Raw genomic sequence first — 23,688 nt, forward strand, 5'->3', positions numbered from 1 at the left:
CTGCAATTCTCGAGGCTTCACACCACGAGGGAGCTCGGGGAGCTCTCCCGCCTCGGCTCTGCCCGCACTCAACACGGCGGCGCCGGTAACGGGCGCGCCACACCCCACGGGCCTCGCGCCCTTATCAAAGATGGCGGCCGCTACCCCAATCCAAGATGGCGGCGCGCGGCTTCAGGGCCGGCGGCGCCTGCCCGGCTCCAAGATGGCGCGCGGTCACGTGACGGGGGTGTGGGCCGCGTCCCGGCGGAAGCGTGAGGGACCGAGCAGGGACCAGCGGCTGGCGGCGGCGGGAGCGGGGCTGGCGCCGCAGGAGCAGACGTGCCGCAGGGCGGGGGACACGGCTGTCACCACGGAGTCCGCCAGTAGCAACACCGCGGCGGCCACCGCCGCTTCGCGGGCCGCGGGCGCCGGGGACCAGGCAACCTCACTACCCCCGCCCAGGATGCAGCGCAGGAAGGTAAGCACGGCCGGGAAACGCCGGAGGCGGCCGACGGGGAGACCGGCGGGCTCGGGCCGCTGCTTTCTACCCTTCCCCAGCCCCTCCGCGCCTTCTCCCGGCTCTAAAACTGGGGGAAAAATAGCGGCCTTGAGCCCCCAGCGCCCGCCTCCCGCGCTCTATGATTGGCTGGAGCATTAGCAGGCGGTGCGCTGATTGGTCGCTGTATCTGTCACTCATCACCCCCAACGGCTACCGTTTCCCCTCCCCCGCGCCGGCAGCTGGGCCCGCCCCTTGCCGTTCCCGATTGGACACGCGCTCGGAGAACTGGCCGTCTATTGGACGGGTGTCCATGCCAGTCTGGCCGCTGATTGGCTACTGCTGCTGTCCATCCCCGCCCCCAACGGTCACCTCCCCGCGCGAGCCTTGTTTGTCCCTTCCCCCACCGCGCCGCGGCCCCCCCGCGGTTGGCGTTGCCGTGGGAGCAAGCCTCGCGCTGACTGGCTGCCGCTCTCTGTCAATCACGCTCTGTCGGGCCCACCTTTTTGCTCCTTGAGCTGCCATTGGTGTACTCCCCTTTAGGCCCCGCCCACGCTCGCTGTGATTGGTTGGGGCCCGCGCGTCTCCGCTGGGTGCAAAACAAAGCGGCGCGGAGGCCGCGCTCCCGCCACCGGGGCGAGCCGCCCCCCCCCAACCCCCCTCATCCCCTCATGGCGGCCGCGCCCTCCCCGCTCCCCTCACGGCCGCCGCCATCGCCGCCCCCTCACGGCCCTGCCCGCGCCGGGCCCACGCAGCCGCCCCCAGACCCCACCGGCACCTGCCGCCACCCCCAGACCCTCGGTGTCCCCTCACGAAATTAGGCACAAGCCTGGAATTGAGGGGGAAACAAAATTAAAGGTTTTAGGTTGGAGTGTGAACGGTTTAATAAATGAGAAATGAAGTAAATTGCTGTAATAGTGTTAAATAAAGGTGATAACAGAAAGCGATAGGAGAAAATGCAGTTGCTGACCGATGCCAGACCGCCTTCCGACATCCAGATTGCTGCCCCCGCTTTGGGATAATTCTGATAATTCTGATAATTCCTGCAGTTTATATCCTGGGAATGGCGGGAATATCCCTTTGGCCTTCAGGGGTCACCTGTCCCGGTTTGCTTTGGAAACTCCTCACTGGCAGAGCAGGAGACACAAAAAGAAAAGGAAAAAAGAGTTCTTGGCTTGGGCTAAACCACACAGGTCACCCTTACAGCTGGGAGGACGTGGAGAACGTGAAATATTCATTCATTTTATGTAGTTTTTAGCGTAAGTGCAGTTTTTGAGCGCAGCGTGTTGTTGCAGAGGAACGCGGGCAGCAGCTCGGATGGGACGGAGGACTCGGATTTCTCCACGGACCCCGAGCACACGGACAGCTCCGAGAGCGACGGCACCTCCCGCAGATCCGCCCGCGTCACCCGCTCCTCGGCCCGCCTCAGCCAGAGCTCACAGGGTACGGAGGGCTTCTCCTGAAAACGGGGAAAGGTTCCTCTTTAAACTGGGGAAAAGCTCAGCCAGAGCTCCCCTGAAACCGGGGAAAGGTTCTTCTTTAAACTGGGGAAAGGCTCCTCTTTAAACCAGGGAAGGGCTCAGCCAGAGCTACCAGGGTACGGCAGGGCTCCTCTGAAACTTGGGAAAGGGTTCTCCTGAAAATGGGGAAGGGCTCTTCCTTAAACCAGGGCAAGGCTCCTCCTTAAACTGGGGAAAGGTTCTTCTTTTAACTAGGGAGAAGTTCTTCCTTAAACCACGGAAAAGCTCCTCCTCAAACCAGGGCAAGACTCTTTTTTAAACTGGGGAAAGGGTCTTCCTTAAAGTGGGGAAAAGCTCCTCCTTAAACCAGAGAAAGGCTTCTTCTTAAATCAGGGCAAAGCTTCTTTTTAAACCAGGGAAAAGCTTCTCCTTAAACTGGATAAAGGCTCTTCCTTAAACCAGGAGAAGGCTCTTGCAGCCCCACACACAAAATCCCAGGTGCAGCTCCACACCACATGCAATCCTGCTGTTCCCAAGGGTTATGGTTCTTATCTAAACTGAGGGATCTTTGCTTCTCCAAATGAGAGCTGGGCAGTAATTATGGGTTAATTAAGCTGTTACATCTGGAGAAAGGTGGTGGCACACCAGATTGCTCCAAGTGTCCTGAGATTTTATCAGGCAAGGCCGGAGCATGGTGACATGGGTGACATGGGCAACATGGGTGACATGGGTGACATGGGTGACACAGCCACGGGGGCTTGGTCAGTGCGGGGCAGGGGGGACCTGAGGGTGCTGTGGTGTGGCTGTGGTGTCTCTATGGTGTCCCTGTGGTTCCTGTGGTGTGACTGTGGTGTCCCCATGGTCCCTGTGGTGCCCCCCAGAGTAACTGTGGAGTGTCCATGGTGTGACCGTGGTGTCCCCATGGTTTCTCTGGTGTTTCTGTGGTTCTTGTGGTGTCCCCATGGTGTGACTGCGGTGTCCCCCGTGGTGTCCCCATGCTGTGACCATGGTGTCCCCGTGTGTAACCCTGCATTCCCCCGTGTGCACAGACTCCAGCCCGGTGCGCAGCGCGGCGCCGTTCGGGCCGGACGAGCCGGTGTACTCCACGCGCAGGGTGACCCGCAGCCAGCAGCAGCCAGCTCCTGTCACCCCCAAGAAATACCCGCTGCGCCAGACCCGCTCCTCGGGCTCCGAGACCGAGCAGGCCGTGGACTTCTCGGACAGAGGTACCCACAGGGACAGGGAATGCTCTGTTAGTGCCCACAGGGGCAGGGAATGCTGCATTGGCACTCACAGGGGCAGAGAATGCTGCACTGGGGCAGGGAATGCTCTGTTGGTGCCCACAGGGACAGGGAATGGTGCATGGGCACCCAGAGGGGCAGGGAATGCTGCACTGGTACCCAGAGGGGCAGGGAATGCTGCACTGGCACCTGGAGGGGCAGGGAATGGTGCATTGGTGCCCACAGGGGCAGGGAATGCTGCACAGGGCCAGGGGATGCTGCACCGGGGCCCAGAGGGGCAGGGAATGCTGCACTGGCACCTGAATGGGCAAGGAATGCTGTGCTGGTGCCCAGACGGGCAGGAAATGCTGCTCCCAGGGTGGGAGAGGCTCTGTGCAGCCCCCGAGGCGTTTCTGGGAGTGTTTTTGGGATTGTTTTTGGGATCCCTCCCCTCAGCTCTGTCCCCTGTGCTCCCACGCAGACACCAAGAACGCGGCCGAGCACGACGAGTCCCCGCCGCGCACGCCCACGGGCAACGCGCCCTCCTCGGAGTCGGACATCGACATCTCCAGTCCCAACGTGTCCCACGACGAGAGCCTGGCCAAGGACATGTCCCTGAAGGACTCGGGCAGCGACCTCTCGCACCGGCCCAAGCGCCGCCGCTTCCACGAGAGCTACAACTTCAACATGAAGTGTCCCACGCCCGGCTGCAACTCCCTGGGTGAGCCCCGGCCTGGCAGCCCTGCCCCGGGGTGAATCCTGGAAACAAATTGGGGCAGGAATGCCAAGGGAGGGTCTGGGGATGGGGTGTGAGGCATAAATGCAAAGATGTTACTCCTGGAGGGTTTTTTTTCCTGTTTTGGAGGGGTGGCAGGATGAGGAACCTGATAGGTGTGGGAGGAAAAGTCCCAGGTTTGTGAGCAGGGAAGTGCTTTTTGCCAGAAACAGGATTTTAGTGCCAAATTATTGCACTCCCATCCCAGGCTGCTTTGGCTTAGTGTGAGGGGCAGGGAATGCCCTCTTCCTTTTTAAACCAGGGAGTTTCCTCCTCTTATCCCCCTGTCAGATCCTGAGGGACCAGATAGGAGGCTGAGCACAGGTCTGGGAGGAAATGTCCCAGGTTTTTGCCACAAACAGGATTTCAGTGCCAAATTATTGCACTGCAATCCCTGACTGCTTTGGTTTACAGTGAGAAAGGTTTTCCTTCCTTTTCAAACCAGGAAGTTTCCCCCTGTCCCACTGTGAGGGATCTGCCCCTGTGGGACACTTCCTCCACCTCTTTGGGGCCATTTCTCACAGGTTTTGTTGTTTTTCTGACCCCTTGCAGGACACCTGACCGGGAAGCACGAGCGCCACTTCTCCATCTCGGGGTGCCCTCTGTACCACAACCTCTCAGCAGATGAGTGCAAGGTACACCTGAATGGTTCTGCCCTCTGATTTTCCCCTCCTTTGGGATTTTTAGGGTAAAATGCTGAGCCCTGTGACGTGTGAGCAGCAAACAGTTCACTCCTGCGTGCTGCTGTGCTTGGCCGTGGGGCAGCAGCGTTTGTGTGTCACACCTGGAGGGACAGGGGGGTGACAGGAGGTGACAGGGGGTGGCTGCAGCCCTGACAGATGAATTTTGGCCTCCAGGTGCGAGCACAGAGCCGGGACAAGCAGATTGAGGAGCGGATGCTGGCCCACAGGCAGGATGACAACAACAGGCACGCCACCAGGCACCAGGTGAGGGCACAGCCCCAGCTCCCAGCTCCCAGCACAGGGTGAGGGGCCTGGGCTCCCTTCTCCACATCCTGGGAGCTGCTGGGGCAGTCTTGAGCCTGCCCAGCTCCCATTCCAGAGGGGAATTCCCTGCATCCCCTCAGAGAGGTTGGAGCAGGCAGAGCTGTGTTCTGGGCATGATCCTTCCCCTGAGTTTGGATGTGCAGGAATTCCTGCAGAGCTGTAAACTGCAATTTCCCTCTGAGTAAGCAGCAGAGAGCCAAACCAGGGCAATGACATTTCCCAGTCCCTGAGTCAGCTGGGAGCTGTTCCCCAGCACGGAGCTCACCCCGTCCTGTGGTGGAAGGAAAATTTCCTGCTTTGCATTCCTGGGCTGCAGCTGCAGTGCCCTGTGATTAGCACAGGATCTGCCTCACACCCCATGGAATGGCACCAGCATGGAATTCCTTGGGGTGGGCAGGGAATGGGGAGCTCTGGGGGGGCTGCAGCCTCTCAAGGCCCCACTTGGGCTTTCTTTCAGGCCCCCACAGAGAGGCAGCTGCGCTACAAGGAGAAGGTGGCTGAGCTCAGGAAGAAGAGGAACTCGGGGCTCAGCAAGGAGCAGAAGGAGAAATACATGGTAAAATCAGGAATTCCATCCTTTCATTCCCCCCCTGTGATGGAGTGTGACTCTCCCAGTCATCCTGCAGGACCCAGCAGCTGTGCTGTGTTTTTTCCAGGAGCACAGGCAGACCTATGGCAACACCAGGGAGCCTCTCCTGGAGAACCTGACCAGCGAGTACGACCTGGAGCTGTTCCGCAGGGCCCAGGCGCGCGCCTCCGAGGACCTGGTGAGACCCTGCCCCAGGGACAGCCACGAGCTCAGCCCTGGGGGCTCTGGGACCTGGTGAGACCCTGCCCCAGGGACAGCCACGAGCTCAGCCCTGGGGGCTCTGGGACCTGCTGAGACCCTGCCCCAGGCAAAGCCCCAGGCTCTGTGGGACCTGGTGAGACCCTGCCCCAGGGACAGCTCTGGGGGCTCTGGGACCTGGTGAGACCCTGCCCCAGCACAGCCCCAGGGCTCTGTGAGACCTGCAAGGCAGCATGGAGGGGTACCAGCTGTGCCCAGGGAGTGCTGGAGCTGAGCTCTGCGCTCAGGAATGTGTGGTGACATTCCAGGGGTGCTCCCAGGGGACAAGGACAGCTTCAGTGTCCCTGCTGAGGGCTGGTGACAGCAAAAGCCACCTCAGCCTCAGCCTGTGACTGAGTTCATGGGCTGGTGTTGCTGCAGCTCCTGAGGAGCCTCCCAAAGCCACATCCCATTCCAGAGAGGGATCAAAGGATCCTTTGATGCTTTCCTGGGCCAGCTGGGGCACCTGGGGCAGAGCCCTGGGCTGTGTCACAGAGCCACAGGATGGACTGGGCTGGAAGAGCCCTCTGAGCTCACCCAGTGCCACCGTGACCTGACACCACCTTGTCACCAAGGGCCACATCCAGGCCTTTCTAAACACCTCCAGGGAGCCCCTTCCAACTCCCAATCCCTCTTTTTGGGAGGAAATTCCTCCTCATGGGCAGCCTGGCACAGCTGGGAGCCATGTCCTCCTGTCCTGTTGTTCCCTGGGAGCAGAGCCTGGCTGCACCCTCCTGTCAGGGCTATGGAGAGCCAGGAGGTCTCTCCTGCTCCTTTTCTCCGGCATAAACACCCCCAGCTCCCTCTCACAGCACTTGTGTCCTGTCCCTGGGGATCAGGAAAGGAGCAGGGAGCGGTGAGGGAGGATCTGTAGAAATTTAAAGAAAAAACGAATCAAAACAACTTGAACCAGATTTCCTGCGGGAAAACAAATCCCAATTCCCCTCCTGCTGCTCGGGGCTCACTCTGTGGCTCTCCCTGCTTTCCCCCCGGGGCAGGAGAAGCTGAGGCTGCAGGGGCAGATCACCGAGGGCAGCAACATGATCAAGACCATCGCGTTCGGGCGCTACGAGCTGGACACGTGGTACCACTCGCCCTACCCCGAGGAGTACGCGCGCCTCGGCCGCCTCTACATGTGCGAGTTCTGCCTCAAGTACATGAAGAGCCAGACCATCCTGCGCAGGCACATGGTCAGGGCTGGGGCCAGGCTGCCTGGGGAGCCTGCTCTGGGGGCAGGGAGGGCTCAGTGCTGCTGGAGAGGCTGCTGTGGGGGCTCAGTCCTGCTCTGGGGTCATGGAACAGCTCAGTTCGCCTGGGGAGGCTGCTGTGGGGGTCAGGGAACAGCTCAGTCCTGCTATGGGGTCAGGGAATGGCTCATTCCTGTGTTGGAGGCTGCTCTGGGGTCAGGGAATGGCTCAATCCTGTTGGAAATGCTGATGTGGGGTCAGGGAGGGCTCAGTCCTGCTGTGGGACCAGGGAGGGCTCAGGCCTGCTGAAGAGGCTGCTCTGGGGTCAGGGAGTGGCTCAGGCCTGCTGGGGAGGCTGCTGTGGGACCAGCGAACACCTCATTCCTGCTGGGAATGCTGCTATGGGGTCAGGGAGGGCTCATTTCTTCTGGAAATGTTGCTATGGGGTCAGGGAGGGCTCATTCCTGTTGGGAACGCTGCTGTGGGGTCAGAGAGAGCTCAGTCCTGCTGGGAACGCTGCTATGGGGTCAGGGAATGGCCCAGCCAGGCCCAGCCCGTGCACGTGGCAGTGTCTGACACCCAGCTGCAGTTCCCTGTCCCCAGGCCAGCAGTGACAGTCCCCATTCTGTCCTTGTCCCAGGCCAAGTGTGTCTGGAAGCACCCGCCGGGGGACGAGATCTACCGCAAGGGCTCCATCTCTGTCTTCGAGGTGGATGGCAAGAAAAACAAGGTGAGTGGGAGCTGGGTGGCCCTGCGGACACCCAGGGTGGCCCTGTGGCCCCACACACAGCCAGGGTGGCCCTGTGGCCCTGCTCACAGAGGGGCTGCTGCAGCTGGGCCATTCCTGCACGAGTTTTGCTGCTGCTCCAGCAGCTCCCTCTGTGACTCTCTCAGCAGAGGTGAGGGGCAGGATCCAGGCTCCATCACCAATGGAATTGTGTCCTGGCCCAGCTGCTCCGTTTCCCCATAATTTCTCAGATGATTCTGAGGGTTTTTTTTGTCCTTTCCCAGGTGGTTTTGCCCACATTTGGGGTATCCCACTGGAGTAAACACCTGCATCTTGGGGTATCCCACTGGGACAAACACCTGCATCTTGGGGTAACCCACTGGAACAAACACCTGCATCTCTTTTCTGTGCCCAGATCTACTGTCAGAACCTGTGTCTGCTGGCAAAGCTTTTCCTGGACCACAAAACCCTCTATTATGATGTGGAACCCTTCCTCTTCTACGTCATGACAGAGGCTGACAACACTGGCTGCCACCTGATTGGCTATTTCTCCAAGGTCAGTGCAAAACACCTCACTAAAATGGGATTTAGGGCCCCTCATGAGCACTGAATCCCTTTGGCAGCCTCAGGATTTGCTGCTTTTGGGAGCAGATGAAAGTCCAAGGCTGAGCTGCAGGGTTGTTGTGTTTGCTGAGGGATTGCTGGTGCTGTGCTGCTCCATCTTTTCTCATTCCCAGCAAAAACCAACCCAGCTCCAAGGAATTGGAGTTGCCAGGAAGCAGAGTGGTGTCTCCATTGGGGAGAAAGAAACTGGGAAGGAATGTGGGGAAAAATACATGAAAATAAATATTAATTACCGTGATTTGTTTTTGAAGTAAGACAGTTAAAGGAATAAAATTTCTGAGTTCCCTGCTGTCTGCTCTTGTTTCCAGGAGAAGAATTCCTTCCTCAACTACAACGTGTCCTGCATCCTGACCATGCCCCAGTACATGAGACAAGGCTATGGCAAAATGCTCATTGACTTCAGTGAGTGTGGGGGCAAATTCTGGGCATGAAATCCCTCCAGCTCCACCAGGAAATCTCACCTGGCTGCTGCCATGCTGGAGCAGATCCCATCCTCGTTTCTGAGTGGTTTAAATGTGGTTATTTTTATATTTTTAGGCTATTTGCTGTCTAAGGTAGAGGAGAAGGTTGGCTCCCCAGAGCGTCCCCTGTCCGACCTGGGCCTGATCAGCTACAGGAGCTACTGGAAGGAGGTTCTGCTGCGGTACCTGCACAACTTCCAGGGCAAGGAGATCTCCATCAAAGGTCAGTTTGGGGTTTGGGATCATCCCTGAGCCTCTCAGCCTGCCTCACCCACCCAGTGTGGAGCCCTGAATTCCATGGGCTGTTGGGAATGGCTCCTTCCCAGCCCTGCCACCAGCAGAGATGGGCCACGTGCAGCATTTTAAAAGATTAATTGGCTGCTTGATGAAAAAAATGACAATTTAAAAAATAAAAAATATTCAGCCAAAAGCCTTATCCTGCTGTGTGTTAGAATTTTTATTTTGACAAAAAAAAAATGGCTCCAGCAGCCAATATTGAGAATATTTGGCCTTTTTTAATGGCATTTCTCTGTTGGTGGCACCTGGGAGTTCCTGGGGATGTGGGGTACCCTGGAAAAGCAGGATTGCATTTTCTCTCAGGGGATTTGTACCAGATCCCAAACCCAGCACCCCAAACCCCTGCAGCCCTGCCCAGCCCCACATTCCTGAGGGGATGGCACCGAGCTGGTGCTCCCAGGGCTCTGGGGCTGTGTCAGAGGCTCTGCTGGGCTCTGCTTGCAGAGATCAGCCAGGAGACCGCTGTGAACCCCGTGGACATCGTCAGCACCCTGCAGGCCCTGCAGATGCTCAAGTACTGGAAGGGCAAACACCTGGTCCTCAAGAGACAGGTGAGCCTGGGGGGCCTCCCTGCACCTCCTCCTTTCCTTGCTGCAGTCAGGGATTCCTTGGCTTCTCCTCCTTTTCCTTGTTGGAATCAGGGCTTCCTTTTCCTTTTCATTCCCTTTTCCCTTTCCCTTTTCCCTTTCTGGAATCAGGAATTCCTTGGGTTCACCTCCTTTTCCTTGCTGCAGTCAGGGATTCCTTGAGTTCTTGTTGGAATCAGGAATTCCTTGGGTTTTCCTTTTCCTTTTCCTTTTCCTTTTCCTTTTCCTTTTCCTTTTCCTTTTCCTTTTCCTTTTCCTTTTCCTTTTCCTTTTCCTTTTCCTTTTCCTTTTCCTTTTCCTTTCTGGAATCAGGGATTCCTTGGGTTCTCCTTTCCCTTTCTGGAATCAGGAATTCCTTAGGTTCCCCATTCCTCCTCTGTCTTGCTGCAGTCAGGAATTCCTTGGGTTCTCCTTTTCCTTCTTAGAATCAGGGCTTCCTGTGGTTCTCTGCTGTTATTTTGGTCTTGTTTTGGTGTAACTCTGCTGTTATTTTGCTGCTGTTTTGGTGTTGCTTTGCCGTAACTCTGCTGTTGTTTTGGTGTTATTTTGGTGTTCCTCTGCTGTTATTTTGCCATTCCTTTGAGGCATTAATGGCCTTTGGGCCTTTGGGGTGCTGTCCAGGGCTGATTCCCACCAGGGTCACCCCTGAGCTCCCCTCCCTGCTGTCCCCAGGACCTGATTGATGAGTGGATCGCCAAGGAGGCCAAGAGGTCCAACAGCAACAAGACCATGGATCCCAGCTGCCTCAAGTGGACCCCTCCCAAGGGCACCTAGGTGTCCCCAGCAGCGTCCCCAGCAGAGGAGGATGCGTGTGCTCGGCTCTGCAGTGTCCCCAGGGCGGGTCACCGGGCTGGCCTGGCCTGGCCCCGTGTCCCCACAGTTCTGAGGAACTCGGGGGGTTCGGCCTCAGTGAGGCCGCGAGGACTGGAGGGGTCTGGGAGCCCCGGGGAGCTGAGGAGCTCTGGCTGCTGGGCCTGTCCCTGTCCCTGCTGTCCTGCTCCGTCCCTCTGTCCCTCCTGCAGCTCCCCTGGGGCTGGGACAGCGCTGGAAATGCTTCTGTGGGGCAGCCCTCCTCTGCCCCATGCCTGGAATAGCTGTAGTGGCATCACTGCCCCTCTCCCAGCAGTTTTCCCTAGGACCCGGCAGATCTTCACTTAGTTTCCTGTTGTACAGCCAGAATTGCACCTCCTGCACACCTGAGGGAGTCCCTGGGTGTCCCTGCCACCCCTGCTGGAGCCACCACAGCCCTGCTGGAAGCACCTCTGGATAGAATTCCCATTTTTTCCTGGTGTGTATCTCGTGGAATTGCTGAGTTCCTGTACATAAAGCACCCGCTGAGTGTATTCCCCTGGAGATGTTTTTCCCAGAGCAGCCTTCCTGGAACTGCAGGTCCCTTTTTATTGGAGCTGTTTTCCCCTCCAGGCTGAAGGAATCCGAACTTTGGCCTTTTCCAAAGAGCCACAGGAACTCCCAGCCCCAATTCCAGGAGCTGTTGGGCTGCTGTGCTGTGGGAGGGATGGAATCCCTGGTAGAGCAAAAAAAAAAAAAAAAAACAAAAAAAAACCCCAAAAAAAAGCTTTGATTCCTCCCTCCCATCAGCAGAAATATCCCAAAATGGGCTCCCAGTAAAACCACTGTCCTTGTGCCACCCATCCCTGGGTGGCTCCATTGTCACTGACAGAGGGACAGCCTGGGAAGGGCTGAATTCCCTGGTCCCAGGGCTGATTTCAGTGATCCCAGGGCTGATTTTGGTGATCCCAGTGCTGATCTGTGACCCCAGTATTGATCTCAGTGGTCCCAGTGCTGATTCCTCCATCCCAGTGCTGATCTCAGTGATCCCAGGGCTGATTTGTGATCTCCAGTGCTGGATTCCCTGTTCCCAGTGCTGATTTCCTCCATTCCAGTGCTGATTTCCTGATCCCAGGGCTGATTTCAGTGATCCCAGTGCTGAATTTCTCCATGCCAGTGCTGATTCCCTGATCCCAGTGATCCCAGTGCTGGATTCCCCGTTCCCAGTGCTGATTTCAGTGATCCCAGGGCTGATTTCAGTGATCCCAGTGCTGGATTCCCTGTTCCCAGTGCTGATTTCAGTGATCCCAGTGATCCCAGTGCTGCATTCCCTGTTCCCAGTGCTGATTTCCTGATCCCAGGGCTGATTTCAGTGATCCCAGTGCTGGATTCCCTGTTCCCAGTGCTGATTTCCCCCACCCCAGCGATTCCTCACGGAGCAGGGTGTGAAATGAAGCACTCCTGGGAAGGTGGGAGCCATTCCCAGTAACCACTGCCCCATCCTGGCTGGAGAAGCTCCCTCCTGGTTCCCTCCTGTCCCCTGCCTTTCTCGTGGAGCCCCAGAGCACCTCCACCCCCTCGGTGCTCACCGTGGGCCTCGTGGGCATTACTGTCCCTGCTGTCCCTGCTGTCCCCAGCTCAGATCCCAGGGATGTCCCAGCAGGGCTCCTGCTCCCCTCCCTGCTGGGCTCTGCTGCTCCTGTGCCCACTCCTCAATAAAAGCATGTTCCTGCTGCAGCCCTGCCTTGTCCTTTCCCCTTCTGAACCCTCCCCAGGCCTGGGCATTTGGGGATTGGGGCTGGAGCAGCCTCGGGGTTGGGTATTTCCAAAAATCCTGCTCTGGACAGTTGCTTTGAAGCCTTTCCATGAAGGAAATTTTCCTGATACCCATCCTAAACCTCTCCTGGCACCTGGGGCTGTTCTTGGGACCACCAGATGAAATTTCCCCCTTTTCCTTGAGGGAATTTTCCCTGATACCTATCCTAAATGTGCCCTCACACTTGAGAATGTTCTTGGGACCAGAAGAGTTTTCCCCACATGGAGTTTTCCCTTTTCCTTGAGGGAATTTTCCCTGATACCAATCCTAAACCTCTCCTGGCACCTGGGGCTGTTCTTGGGACCACCAGATGAAATTTCCCCCTTTTCCATGAAGGAATTTTCCCTGATGCCCATCCTGAACCTCTCCTGGCACAACCCGAGGCTGTCCTTGGAACCAGAAGAGTTTTCCCCACGCTGAGGGAAAGCTGCTGGAGGAGAATTCCCCGAGATCTCCCTGAATTTCCAGGAGCTGCTCGCTCACTGGTTCCTGGTTGGAATTCCTGCTGGCTTCTCCCTTTGCTGGGGTGCTTTGGGGCAGGATGTGGTGGGGAACAGGGGCTGATGTTCCCAAAAGGAGCCGGGGGCAGCAGGAAGGGACAGGAGCTAAATCCATGCAGTGACCTCAGCCGTTCCTATTGTCACCCTCCATCCACGGGGACAATCCCAAAGCCACGGAAGGGGCTGGAACAGCCTCTCCTGGCCAGGGCAGAGCAGCAGCAGCTCTGTTTCTATTCCTGGGCCCATCCCCTGTCATTATCTCAGCCTTTCCTGCCCTCCCCGGCCCGGCCCACGCGGCCCCAAAACCGCCCGAGGTGCAGGAGGAAAACGGGAGCCAGGAGAGGGCAAAGAAAACACGGCCAGGAAACCACGGGTGCCAAAGGCTGCTGTGGCTTTCCTGAGGAGAGCTGGGGGCTGGCACCTCCCTGCAGAGCCCAGGTAGGGCTGGCACCTTCCTGAGAGCCCAGGCAGGGCTGGCACCTTCCTGAGAGCCCAGGCAGGGCTGGCACCTCCCTGCAGTGCCCAGGCAGGGCTGGCACCTTCCTGAGAGCCCAGGCAGGGATGGCATCTTCCTGAGAGCCCAGGGAGCCAGAACGTTCCTGAGACCGGGCCTGCTTTGGGATTGCAGCTCTGGAATTATTTGGGATGGAGAGATCCCAAATCCCAGCCATTTCCCACCCTTGGGATGGAGGGATCCCAAATCCTGGTCATTGTTACTGCCAGGGATGGAGGGATCCCAAATCCCGGCAATTCCCACCCCTGGCATGGAGGGATCCCAAATCCCAGCCATTGGCACTTCCAGGGATGGAGCACCCACGTTTTCCCATTCCAGCCCCTCATCACCGCCTGCTGTTCCCAGTTCTCCCAGTTTGGGCTCCTGAGCTAGGAGCTGGAGGCTTCTCCTGTCTCTGGAGGCCCTGGGCAGCTGGGAAGGAGCAGGATCCCAGCAAAATTTGGGATTTCGGGCAATTCCAGCGAGTTCCTGGTGAGCCAGGCTCCCAGGGAAGTGTCAGTGAGGGAAAACCTTCCCGAGGTTTCCAGCAGGACGGGATCCCAGCAAGGGCAGCAGAGGGTGCTGCTTCCCCGGGCACGGCAGGAAATCCTGCGGGAGCTCGGGGTGGCTTTGGCTGGAATTCATCCCGGAATTTGGGTAAAAAGAGAGGGATATTGGGGGCGTGGGAAGGGCACGGGGAGAGGGACAATTCCTGAGCTGAGCCGGGTGTTTGAGCCATTCCCAGCTGTGCAGGGCGTTGGTGGGGAATCAGGGAATCATCAGGAATCATCAGGAAATCATCAGGAATCATCAGGAATCATCACCCAGAGATCCCAAGTGGGATCCTAACATCCCAATAACCATTCCAAGGCCCCAGGATCATCAGGAAAGGTTTCTCTGCATGGAATCCTGGTGTTGTTTGGGCAGAGCAGGGCCTGGCTGGGACACTGGGACCATCCAGGGGAGCTCTGCCTGCGGATCCGGCTGGATCAGGAGCTGCTGGTGATTCACCAGGAGCTGCTGCTGCTCCCTGTGAGTCACTGCAGGGTGAGGAGGGAGGGAGGGATCAGGGAATCCATGGATGGATGGATGGATGGAATCCATGGATGGATGGATGATGGATGGATGGATGGATGGATGGATGGATGATGGATGATGGATGGATGGATGGATGGATGGATGGATGGATGGATGGATGGATGGATGGATGGATGGATGGATGGATGATGGATGGATGGATGATGGATGGATGGAATCCATGGATGGATGGATGGATGGATGGATGATGGATGGATGGATGGATGGATGGATGGATGGATGGATGGATGGATGGATGGATGATGGATGGATGATGGATGTATGGATGGATGATGGATGGATGGATGGATGGATGATGGATGGATGGATGGATGGATGGATGGATGGATGGATGATGGATGGATGGATGGATGGATGGATGGATGGATGATGGATGGATGGATAGATGGATGATGTATGGATGATGGATGGATGATGGATGGATGGATGGATGATGGATGGATGATGTATGGATGATGGATGGATGATGGATGGATGATGGATGGATGGATGGATGGATGATGGATGGATGGATGGATGGATGGATGGATGGATGGATGGATGATGAATGGATGGATGGATGGATGGATGGATGGATGGATGGATGATGGATGGATGGATGGATGATGAATGGATGGATGGATGGATGGATGGATGGATGGATGGATGGATGATGGATGGATGGATGGATGATGGATGGATGGATGGATGGATGGATGATGGATGGATGGATGATGGATGGATGATGGATGGATGGAAGATGGATGGATGGATGTATGGATGATGGATGGATGGATGGATGGATGGATGGATGGATGGATGGATGGATGGATGATGGATGGATGATGGATGGATGGATGGATGGATGGATGGATGATGGATGGATGGAATCCATGGATGGATGTATGGATGAATGGATGATGGATAGATGGATGGATGGATGGATGGATGATGGATAGATGGATGGATGGATGGATGGATGATGGATAGATGGATGATGGATGGATGATGGATGGATGGATGGATGGATGGATGGATGGAATCCATGGATGGATGGATGGATGGATGGATGGATGATGGATGGATGGATGGATGGATGGATGGATGGATGGATGGATGGATGGATGGATGGATGATGGATGGATGATGGATGGATGGATGGAATCCATGGATGGATGGATGGATGGATGGATGGATGGATGGATGGATGGATGATGGATGGATGATGGATGGATGGATGGATGGATGGATGATGGATGGATGGATGGTGGATGGATGGATGGATGGATGGATGGATGGATGGATGGATGGATGGATGGATGGATGGATGGATCCACGGATGGATCCACGGATGGATGGATCCACGGATGGATGGAGGGATGATGGATGGATGGATGGATGGAGGGATGGATGGAGGGATGGATGGATGGATCCACGGATGGATGGAGGGATGATGAAGGGGTGAATCCATGGATGGATTCTCATCCCAAACTGAAAACGGGAATTGCTGCTGTGGCTTCTGGTCTCCATCCCAATGGGAGAAGAAAGAAATAGGAATTTGCAGAAAAAGGGGCTCAGGATGAGATTTTTTTCTGCACATCCCAGGCCAGGCCAGGACACCCCAGGACACCCAGGCCGAGCCTGATGTGTTTGGCACCCCAGAGCTCTCGCGGGGCTCTCTCCTTTTCCTGACACCCCCAGCAATTCCCCGCAGCCACCCCAGGGATTTTGGGGCTCAGGGCATGGAGGATCTTCCTGAAATGTTCCTCCTGCAGTTCCAGGAGCAGAGCCTGGAGCTGGAGCTGCCTCTGCCCGGCCGGGCTCCATTCCCGTCCCTCTGTAATTACGGGATATTTTTGGTCTCCCTTCCTCTCGCTGTTCCGGGCCCGCTGCCCCCGCAGGAGGAGCGGGGAAGGTGCCGCGCTCGGGAAGCAGCAAATCCCGGCCTGCAAAGGGCCGGGAGGAGCAGGAGCTGCTGGCCAGGGCTGGCAGCGAGCCCCGGGCCGGCCCCACAGCGATCCCAGTGCTCCCAGTGTGGGAGGGATGGGGAAGCTGGGCTGGGCCCCGCTGGAAAACCGGGGCTTTTGGGGGAGCACGGGGTGCTGTGCACCTCGTTCTGTCCCTCTGGGGGCAAATTCCCAGCTGGTTGTCCCCAAAATCCTGGATTTGATGCTGGAAGTGCTGCTGGGGGCTGTCCCCATTCCCAGAGCTGCCCCGGGAGTGGGATTTCTCCTGGGTTAAAACTCCTCTTTCCTGAAATCCTATTTTCAAGCTCCTTTTATTTCTTTATTCACCAAATGAAGTTTTTCCACTGAGCAGAATTTGGGATTTGCTATCACCTGCAAAGGGGAGCTGCCTGAGGGACCACAGCCGTTCCCTCGGGAGCAGATTTGGAACCCGGACCAGCCCCAAGACTTGGCCCCATCCCTGGGCTGATCCCATGCCATGCCATGCCATGCCATGCCATGCCATCCCATCCCATCCCATCCCATCCCAGGAGCTCCAGAGCCGCCTCTGGAGCAGAATTCCCAGCTCAGCAGCTGCTTCCAGTTACGTCCCCGGCACATGAAAGGGGCTCGGGTTTAAATTTAGCCGGGCAGGAAAAAGGAAAAGCCTTTTATCCTCCTGCTGCTTGTCCCGGCTCCAAAGCCAGCCCGGGAACTGCAATTCCTGCTTGGATTGGGGAACCGCAATTCCTGCTCAGATTGGGGAACCGCAATTCCCACTGGGATTGGGGAACCGCAATTCCTGCTTGGATTGAGGAACCGCAATTCCCGCTGGGACTGGGGAACTGCAATTCCTGCTCGGATTGGAGCTGTGGAGCCGCAGCCGGGATGGGATGGGATGGGATGGGACAGAGGGACACGGGGACAGAAGGACACAGGGACACAGGGACGGGGGGACACAGGGACACAGGGACACAGGGACAGAGTGACATAGGGACACTGGGCACAGGGACACAGGGACATGGGGACACAGGGACACAGGGACACAGGGACACAGGGACACGGGGACAGGGGGACACAGGGACACACGGACACAGGGACGCAGGGTTTTGTTGCCCTTTGGGGGCTCAGGCAGCCCCGATTCCCTGCGTTTTCAGCCCAGCCCCACACCATTGCCCCATGGAAGGCCGATCCCGCTGCTGTCCCGGCCCGGGGCAGCTCCGGCGGGGAGGGAGCGACAGCCGGGGCCGGGAGCTCCGGGCTGCGAGCGCCTCGTCCTCCCGCCGGGGGGAATTTGGGGTGGATGCGCTCCGGGTTTGTGTTGGCTGCCGAGGGACTTGGCCCCCGCTCCTGCTGCTCAGCCCCGGGGCCAGCGCTGGCGCATCCTCATTCCTGCTTTTCCAAGGAATCCCATCCGGAACGGCCGCGGGTGCGTTCGGGTCCCAGCGCGTCCCAGTTCCCCCAGTGGGGCCGAGGCCCCGTCCCCGCCCGCAGGTGCCCCGGGGATTTCCAGGCTCCAGGACCAGGGTGTCCAAAGCCAGGGCCTGAATTCCATCTCCCGCCGCTGATTGCAGAAGTTCCCTCCCCTGGGAAACCCCTGGGATGGGCTCAGTGTGTGCTGGAGCAAAACCAGTTCGGGACTGGGACCAGTCTGGGACCAAACCATTTCCTTCGTGCTCTTTCCAAGAATTAATTTTATTTTTCCAGTGGATCTGGAAGAGGGAATGTTGAGGTTTGGATTGTTTGGGTTTTTTGGTTTTTTTTTTTCCCTTTCCCTGTGTTTGGATGCGTTCCCAGCCAAACACCGAAAATGAAATTTTTCTTCTCCTTCCCAGTGAGAAAATTCCTTCTTTTCTGGGAAAAGCTGCCGGGGTCGGGGTGGAACTGCCCCGATCCCCGATTTGGGAAGAGGCAACGGCGGCCGGGGAATGCAGAGCTCGGAGAAAAGGCACAGGAAAGGCTGGGAGCGATGTGGGGAACCTGCAGGGAAAGGCTGGGATCAATACAGGGAAAGGCTGGGATCAATACGGGGAACCTGCTCCGGTGGCTGCAGCTCCCGGACCCTCGGATTCCAAACGCTCGGGGGCAAAGGGAAGGGAGGAATTCCCGGCTGGAGGAAATGGGAGATGCTCGGGTTGGATTCATTCCCACTGGATCCGCGGCTGGATCCTGCTTTCCTGGCGGGGACCGGGAGCCCTCGGGGACCGGAGCCGCCCCGGTGTTTTCTGTTTGCATCCTGCGGTTCCCAGCGGTGCCCGCCGGTCTGCGGGAGCAGCCGCGGGAGGAGCCTCGCCCGGGCCGGTCCCGGTGCAGGCAGGGGCAGGCTCGGATAGCGGGGCTTGGAACGAGCCCAGGGCCCCCTCCGCGCCCCCGAACCCGGCACGGTTCATCCCCCCCGGCCACGGGAGCTCGGGGAAGCCGCAGCTCAGCCCCCGAGGGCTCGGAGGGGGAATCTCCGCCTCGTCGGGTGCGAAATCGGGGATTGTTGTGGAAATCTGAGGCCAGGAATGGGAGCGGGATGCTGTAAAGGGGAGGGATGATCCCAGAGGAACCAGGATGGGCCCCGGGATGCGGGAACTGCGAGGACAAAGCACAAAACACAACAAAAGCACAAAAGGAGTGGATGGGTTTGCCCAGGGCGGTGCAGGAAGCCTGGGGGGAGGGAGGAGGAAATCCCACCCAGCCCAATCCAGCCCAGTGCAGGGGGGGAGCTAGGAAATCCCACCCAACCCATCCCATCCCATCCCATCCCATCCCATCCCATCCCATCCCATCCCAGCTCATCCCATCCCATCCCATCCCATTGATCCCATCCCATCCCATCCCATCCCATCCCATCCCATTGATCCCATCCCATCCCATCCCATCCCATCCCATCCCATCCCACCCCATCCCATCCCAGCGCTTCCCTCTGGAGCCTCCCAGTTCAGAGAGCAGCCCCGAGGGCACAGCCCTGACCCGGATTTGCCCCTTTTGGCCCGGGACCGCTCCTGTGAGGAGACTCCAGTCCGGAGCCGTCCCTGGCTCCCCAATTCCCCCTGCGGACCCATCCCGGGCCGGACCGGGCCCATCCCAGCCCATTCCCAGGCACGGCCGCGCTGTTCCCAGCGCTCCTGGCCGCCCTTCAAAGCCGGGCAGCGCAGAAACCTCTCCGGGCTCGTTCCCATTCCCTTCTCGCAGCCGGGCCGGGCTCCTGGAGCCTCCCGTGCCCGAGAGGAGCCCGGCTCCGGCTCCTTGCGGGATCTGCCCCCGCGCCAGGCTCCGGCTCCGCTTTCATCCCGCCCCTCCTGGCCTTTGACTGCCGCCGCTGGGAGGAGGCTGCGGCGGGGAATCGTCAGCTCGGGCCCCTCCCGGAGCGGGACATCAAAGCCCGGCGCCGTTTTCAGCTGGAATGCGGCGGGCCGGGAGCCGCGGCCAATTCCAGCGGCGGCTCCTCCGCCGTAACCCGATCCCGCGGCCCCGGAGGCGGCCCCGGCCCCGCCAGGTGACACCGGAGCCGCTCCTCGGGAACAAGTCCTGACTTCGCAGCGCGCGGAGCTTTTCCGGCGGCGCTGGGAGCCTGCGGCCGGGGCCGCGATGAGCTCGGCTTGGAAAGGACTCACCTGGATGGGATTAACCCTTTCCGGAGCTCCGGGATCCTTCCCCGCTGCAGTGCCGAGGGATGGCGGCCTCTCGGTGGGATTTGGGAGCAGCTTTTGCGTCTTTTCCCGGCGCGATTGCCATCATCCCGATCTGCACGCACCGTCAGGAGGGAGCTCCAGCCGGGATTTCCCTCTCTGGAAGGAGGAAAATCGCTCCAGCCTTTCCCACAGCAGCGGGAGGCTCCAGGAATCACCTCTGGGAAAAACTCCTGACCCAGCTTGACCTAGGGGAGGGGGGCGAGAAATCCCAATAAATCCCAGTAATTCCCAAGAAATCCCAATAATTCCCAATAATTCTCAATAAATCCCAATAATTCCCGCTTGGGAATTATTGGGAATATAAAATAATAAAATAAATCCGGGCTGGCAGAAGTGCCCGGGACACCCCCGGGATCTTCTCTGGGATCACATCCAGGCTCGGGGGGTTTTCCAGCCCCAGGGGGAGCGAGGATGGGATTCCCCAGAGCCCGGAGCAGGTTTGGTGTCTCCGTTAATCCTGGGAGCTGCCAGGAAAGCAGGAAATCCATGGAATGGTGGAGGAGGGAACAGCCGGGAAATCTCTGCCCAAACCTCACCCTCGGCCAGGGCACGGGGGCGCTCCTGGACTTTGGGATGCTCAGAGCATTCTCCTTGGATTTCTGGGGTCAGACCGTTTCCTTCAGGAAATCTGGGAAGCTCCCCCTCATCCCCGGGTGTGCTTGGGAAGGAATGGCCCAAATCCATCCCAAAATGGGATTTCCTGCAGGACAGGAGCTCCAGGCACACCCCGAAGCCATAAACCCACGGAATGCCGGTGCTGAAAGCAGGGAATGAGCCCTGGAATGGGAACAGAGCCCAGGGAAACCTCGGGGGGGCTCCAGCCCCACTCGGCAGAGGGGAAACTGAGGCTCGGGGCAGCATCCCAGGGCCAGGGAACGCTCCCAGGGACTCCTTTCCCTGCGGGGGCCGGGTTCAAAGGGCTCCGCAGACAAAGGAGGGCTTTGAACTCCTCCTCGTGGCGGGGAGGGCAGGGAAACCTCCCCAGCCGTAGCCCCCAGCCAGGGAATGTCCTGGGATCCCCTTTGATCGGGCCTGGGGAGCAGCAACTCGGGATGAGCTTTGGAGAGGATCCTTTCGTCCCCCGGGTGAGGAGCAGGACAGGGATCGATCCTGACTGCTCCAAAACTGGGCCTGGACCCGAAATTCCAACATTTTCCTCCTCATCCTCCAGAGCTTCCCAGGCCTCCATCCCTGGGATTTCCCCATGGGATGCACAGCAAGGCCAGGACGGGGCAAACGGGGAATTTCGGGAGCTGCTGCTGTCCCAGAGGAGTGGGAAGGAGAGCACGGAGCCCACCAGGAATTCCAGCCCTGGCAGGTTCTCCCAGCCTGGCACCCAAAGGGGCGGCCCAGCAGCGCCACCAGGGTGAGGTGACAGCGGGGACAGCCCGGGTGGCCGCGGCAGGGCCGGGAAATGCTCTCCCCGCGTTCATCCCCTGCTTTTCCCGGCCAGGGAAGGGGTTCGGGGCAGCAGAGCCCGGCCCAGCTCAGGGATGGGTTCCACCGTCCCGCGGTGCCACTCCCCGAGCCGGGAGTGCCAGGCTGGGAGGGAGATCCTTGGGGAAGAGGCGCTCCCAGACTCCGGCAGGAGATGAGATAAGGGCTCGGGGATGAGATAAGGGCTCGGGGATGAGATAAGGGCTCCGGGAGGTGCCGGCGCAGTCTGGAGCGGTGTTTTCCTTCCTCCATAGGTGGCCCGGCTGGCAGCTCCGCGCTGCCTGAGCAAACAATTCCAGGGGAGAGGAGCCGGGGCCAATTCCCTGCCGGCTGCGGCTCGAACCCTCATTAGCAGGCGGCGCTAATTGCGCTCCGTGCGCGGGCCGGGCCAAGGCGGAGCTGGCAGGAAGAGCTGCGGGCTCGGATCCCTGCGCAGATGCGGATCCGATAAGGAGCAGGAGCTGATTTATCCCCGGCGCTTCCTTCCTCGTGGGCACGGGCACAGCCCCGAGGGGCTCCGGGCTGAGCTCCCCCGGTACCGGACCCGCACGGGGCTCCGGGCTGAGCTCCCCCGGTACCGGACCCGCACGGGGCTCCGGGCTGAGCTCCCCCGGTACCGGACCCGCACGGGGCTCCGGGCTGAGCTCCCCCGGTACCGGACCCGCACGGGGCTCCGGGCTGAGCTCCCCCGGTACCGGACCCGCACGGGGCTCCCGACTGAGCTCCCCCGGTACCGGAACCGCACGGGGATCCCGGCTGAGCTCTCCCGGTACCGGAACCGCACGGGGCTCCCGGCTGAGCTCCCCCGGTACTGGGAGCACCGGGGATCCCGGCTGAGCTCTCCCGGTACTGGGAGCACCGGGGATCCCGGCTGAGCTCTCCCGGTACCGGAACCGCACGGGGATCCCGGCTGAGCTCCCCCGGTACCGGGAGCACCGGGGATCCCGGCTGAGCTCCCCCGGTACCGGAACCGCACGGGGATCCCGGCTGGAGCCCGGCGGGGCTCGGGGGCCGGTCCGGGCTGGGATCCCGGGGTTGTGGGGCTGCAGCCGCGGGAATGAGGATCCAGGGAGCTCATGGAAAAATCCCTCGGGAATGTGATCCGGCTCTGGATTTGCTGCCCAGACAGAGGGGAATCCGGGAATCCTGGAATCCGGGAATATGGGAATCCGGGAATCCGGGAATCTGGGGATCCTGGAATCTGGGAATCTGGGAATATGGGAATCCTGGAATCCGGGAATATTGGAATCCGGGAATCTGAGAATCTGGGAATCTAGGAATCTGGGAATTTGGGAATCCGGGAATATGGGAATCCGGGAATCTGTGAATTTGGGAATCCGGGAATATGGGAATCCGGGAATCTGGGGATCCTGGAATCCGGGAATATGGGAATCCTGGAATCTAGGAGTCTGGGAACCTTGGAATATGGGAACATGGGAATCCTGGAATCCTGGAATATGGGAATCCTGGAATCCTGGAATGTGGGAATCTGGGAATCTGGGAACCCAGGAATCTGTGAACCCTGGAATATGGGAACATGGGAATCCTGGAATCTGGGAACCCTGGAATCTGGGAATCTGGGAGTTCTGGAATCTGGGAGTTCTGGAATCTGGGAGTTCTGGAATCCTGCTGTTCCCTGGCTCTTCCCGCGCCGTGGGGCTGGGACAGGGCAGCTCCTGGAGCTCCACTCAGGGCCGGGAGGTCGTGGCAGGTTCGGCTCTTTGGGAATTCAGCTCCACTGGGAAAACCTCCTGTGAGATTTTCCTTCCGGGGGTGCCGGGAATGTGCCAGCCCCACCTGCCGGGAATGGAGGTGACGCTCGGGAATGGGGGTGACACTCGGGAATGGGGGTGACACTCGGGAGCAGAGGTGACACTCGGGAATGGGGGTGACACTCGGGAATGGAGGTGACACTCGGGAATGGGGGTGACACTCGGGAGCAGAGGTGACACTCGGGAATGGCGGTGACACCCCAGGTCCCCTTCGCTCCCTCCCCTCTTTCCCAAGCCCGCCCGGGCAGCCCCGACCTGTTTTTCTCCCAGCCCACAGCTCCGGGGCTGGGGAGCGCCTGGCCCAGGGCATTCCCAGCTCTGAGGGCACCTCTGGAATGCGGCGGCTCCGGAACGCTCCGGGCCGGGCCGGGAACCCCGGGAGCTCCGGCTCTGAGCCCCAGTGCAGGCACGGGGCTCCCGGGATCCGTGCCCGGTGCTGGGCGGCGTTATCCCTGCAGGTGGCATCCCAGGATCTCCGCTGGGATGCTCCGGGATCCCTGCCCGGGATCCGGCTGATCCCCACACCCCGAGG

The 23,688-nt window shown here is 59.1% G+C and overlaps 1 protein-coding gene and 1 long non-coding RNA gene across 2 annotated transcripts; one reads left to right on the forward strand and one right to left on the reverse strand.

Moving 5' to 3' along the window:
• The first annotated feature begins 274 nt into the window (after nt 1-274).
• KAT7 (lysine acetyltransferase 7) lies at nt 275-12,172 on the forward strand. Its single transcript, XM_063179017.1, has 15 exons — nt 275-457; nt 1,771-1,918; nt 2,985-3,161; nt 3,637-3,876; nt 4,483-4,565; nt 4,788-4,877; nt 5,395-5,493; nt 5,594-5,704; nt 6,762-6,953; nt 7,591-7,680; nt 8,093-8,233; nt 8,610-8,703; nt 8,839-8,985; nt 9,504-9,610; nt 10,319-12,172. The coding sequence occupies exons 1-15, from the start codon at nt 443-445 to the stop codon at nt 10,418-10,420; spliced, it is 1,836 nt and encodes a 611-aa protein (XP_063035087.1). The 5' UTR covers nt 275-442; the 3' UTR covers nt 10,421-12,172.
• Nucleotides 12,173-17,943: 5,771 nt separating this feature from the next.
• Nucleotides 17,944-18,977, reverse strand: LOC134431071 (uncharacterized). The gene is made up of 2 exons (XR_010030935.1): nt 18,303-18,977; nt 17,944-18,247 (listed from the first exon to the last, which is right to left on the reverse strand). It is a non-coding gene; the product is annotated as an uncharacterized LOC134431071 (long non-coding RNA).
• Between the last annotated feature and the right edge of the window lie 4,711 nt (nt 18,978-23,688).

This window comes from Melospiza melodia, chromosome 30, assembly GCF_035770615.1.
Source record: "Melospiza melodia melodia isolate bMelMel2 chromosome 30, bMelMel2.pri, whole genome shotgun sequence".
NCBI lineage: Eukaryota > Metazoa > Chordata > Aves > Passeriformes > Passerellidae > Melospiza > Melospiza melodia.

Bases quoted from the DNA above. Each gene is read 5' to 3' on its own strand.
- KAT7 (XM_063179017.1), top strand. The intron at 7,681-8,092 runs GTGAGTGGGAGC...TTCTGTGCCCAG, and splicing joins TGGATGGCAAGAAAAACAAG to ATCTACTGTCAGAACCTGTG. The intron at 8,234-8,609 runs GTCAGTGCAAAA...TCTTGTTTCCAG, and splicing joins TGATTGGCTATTTCTCCAAG to GAGAAGAATTCCTTCCTCAA.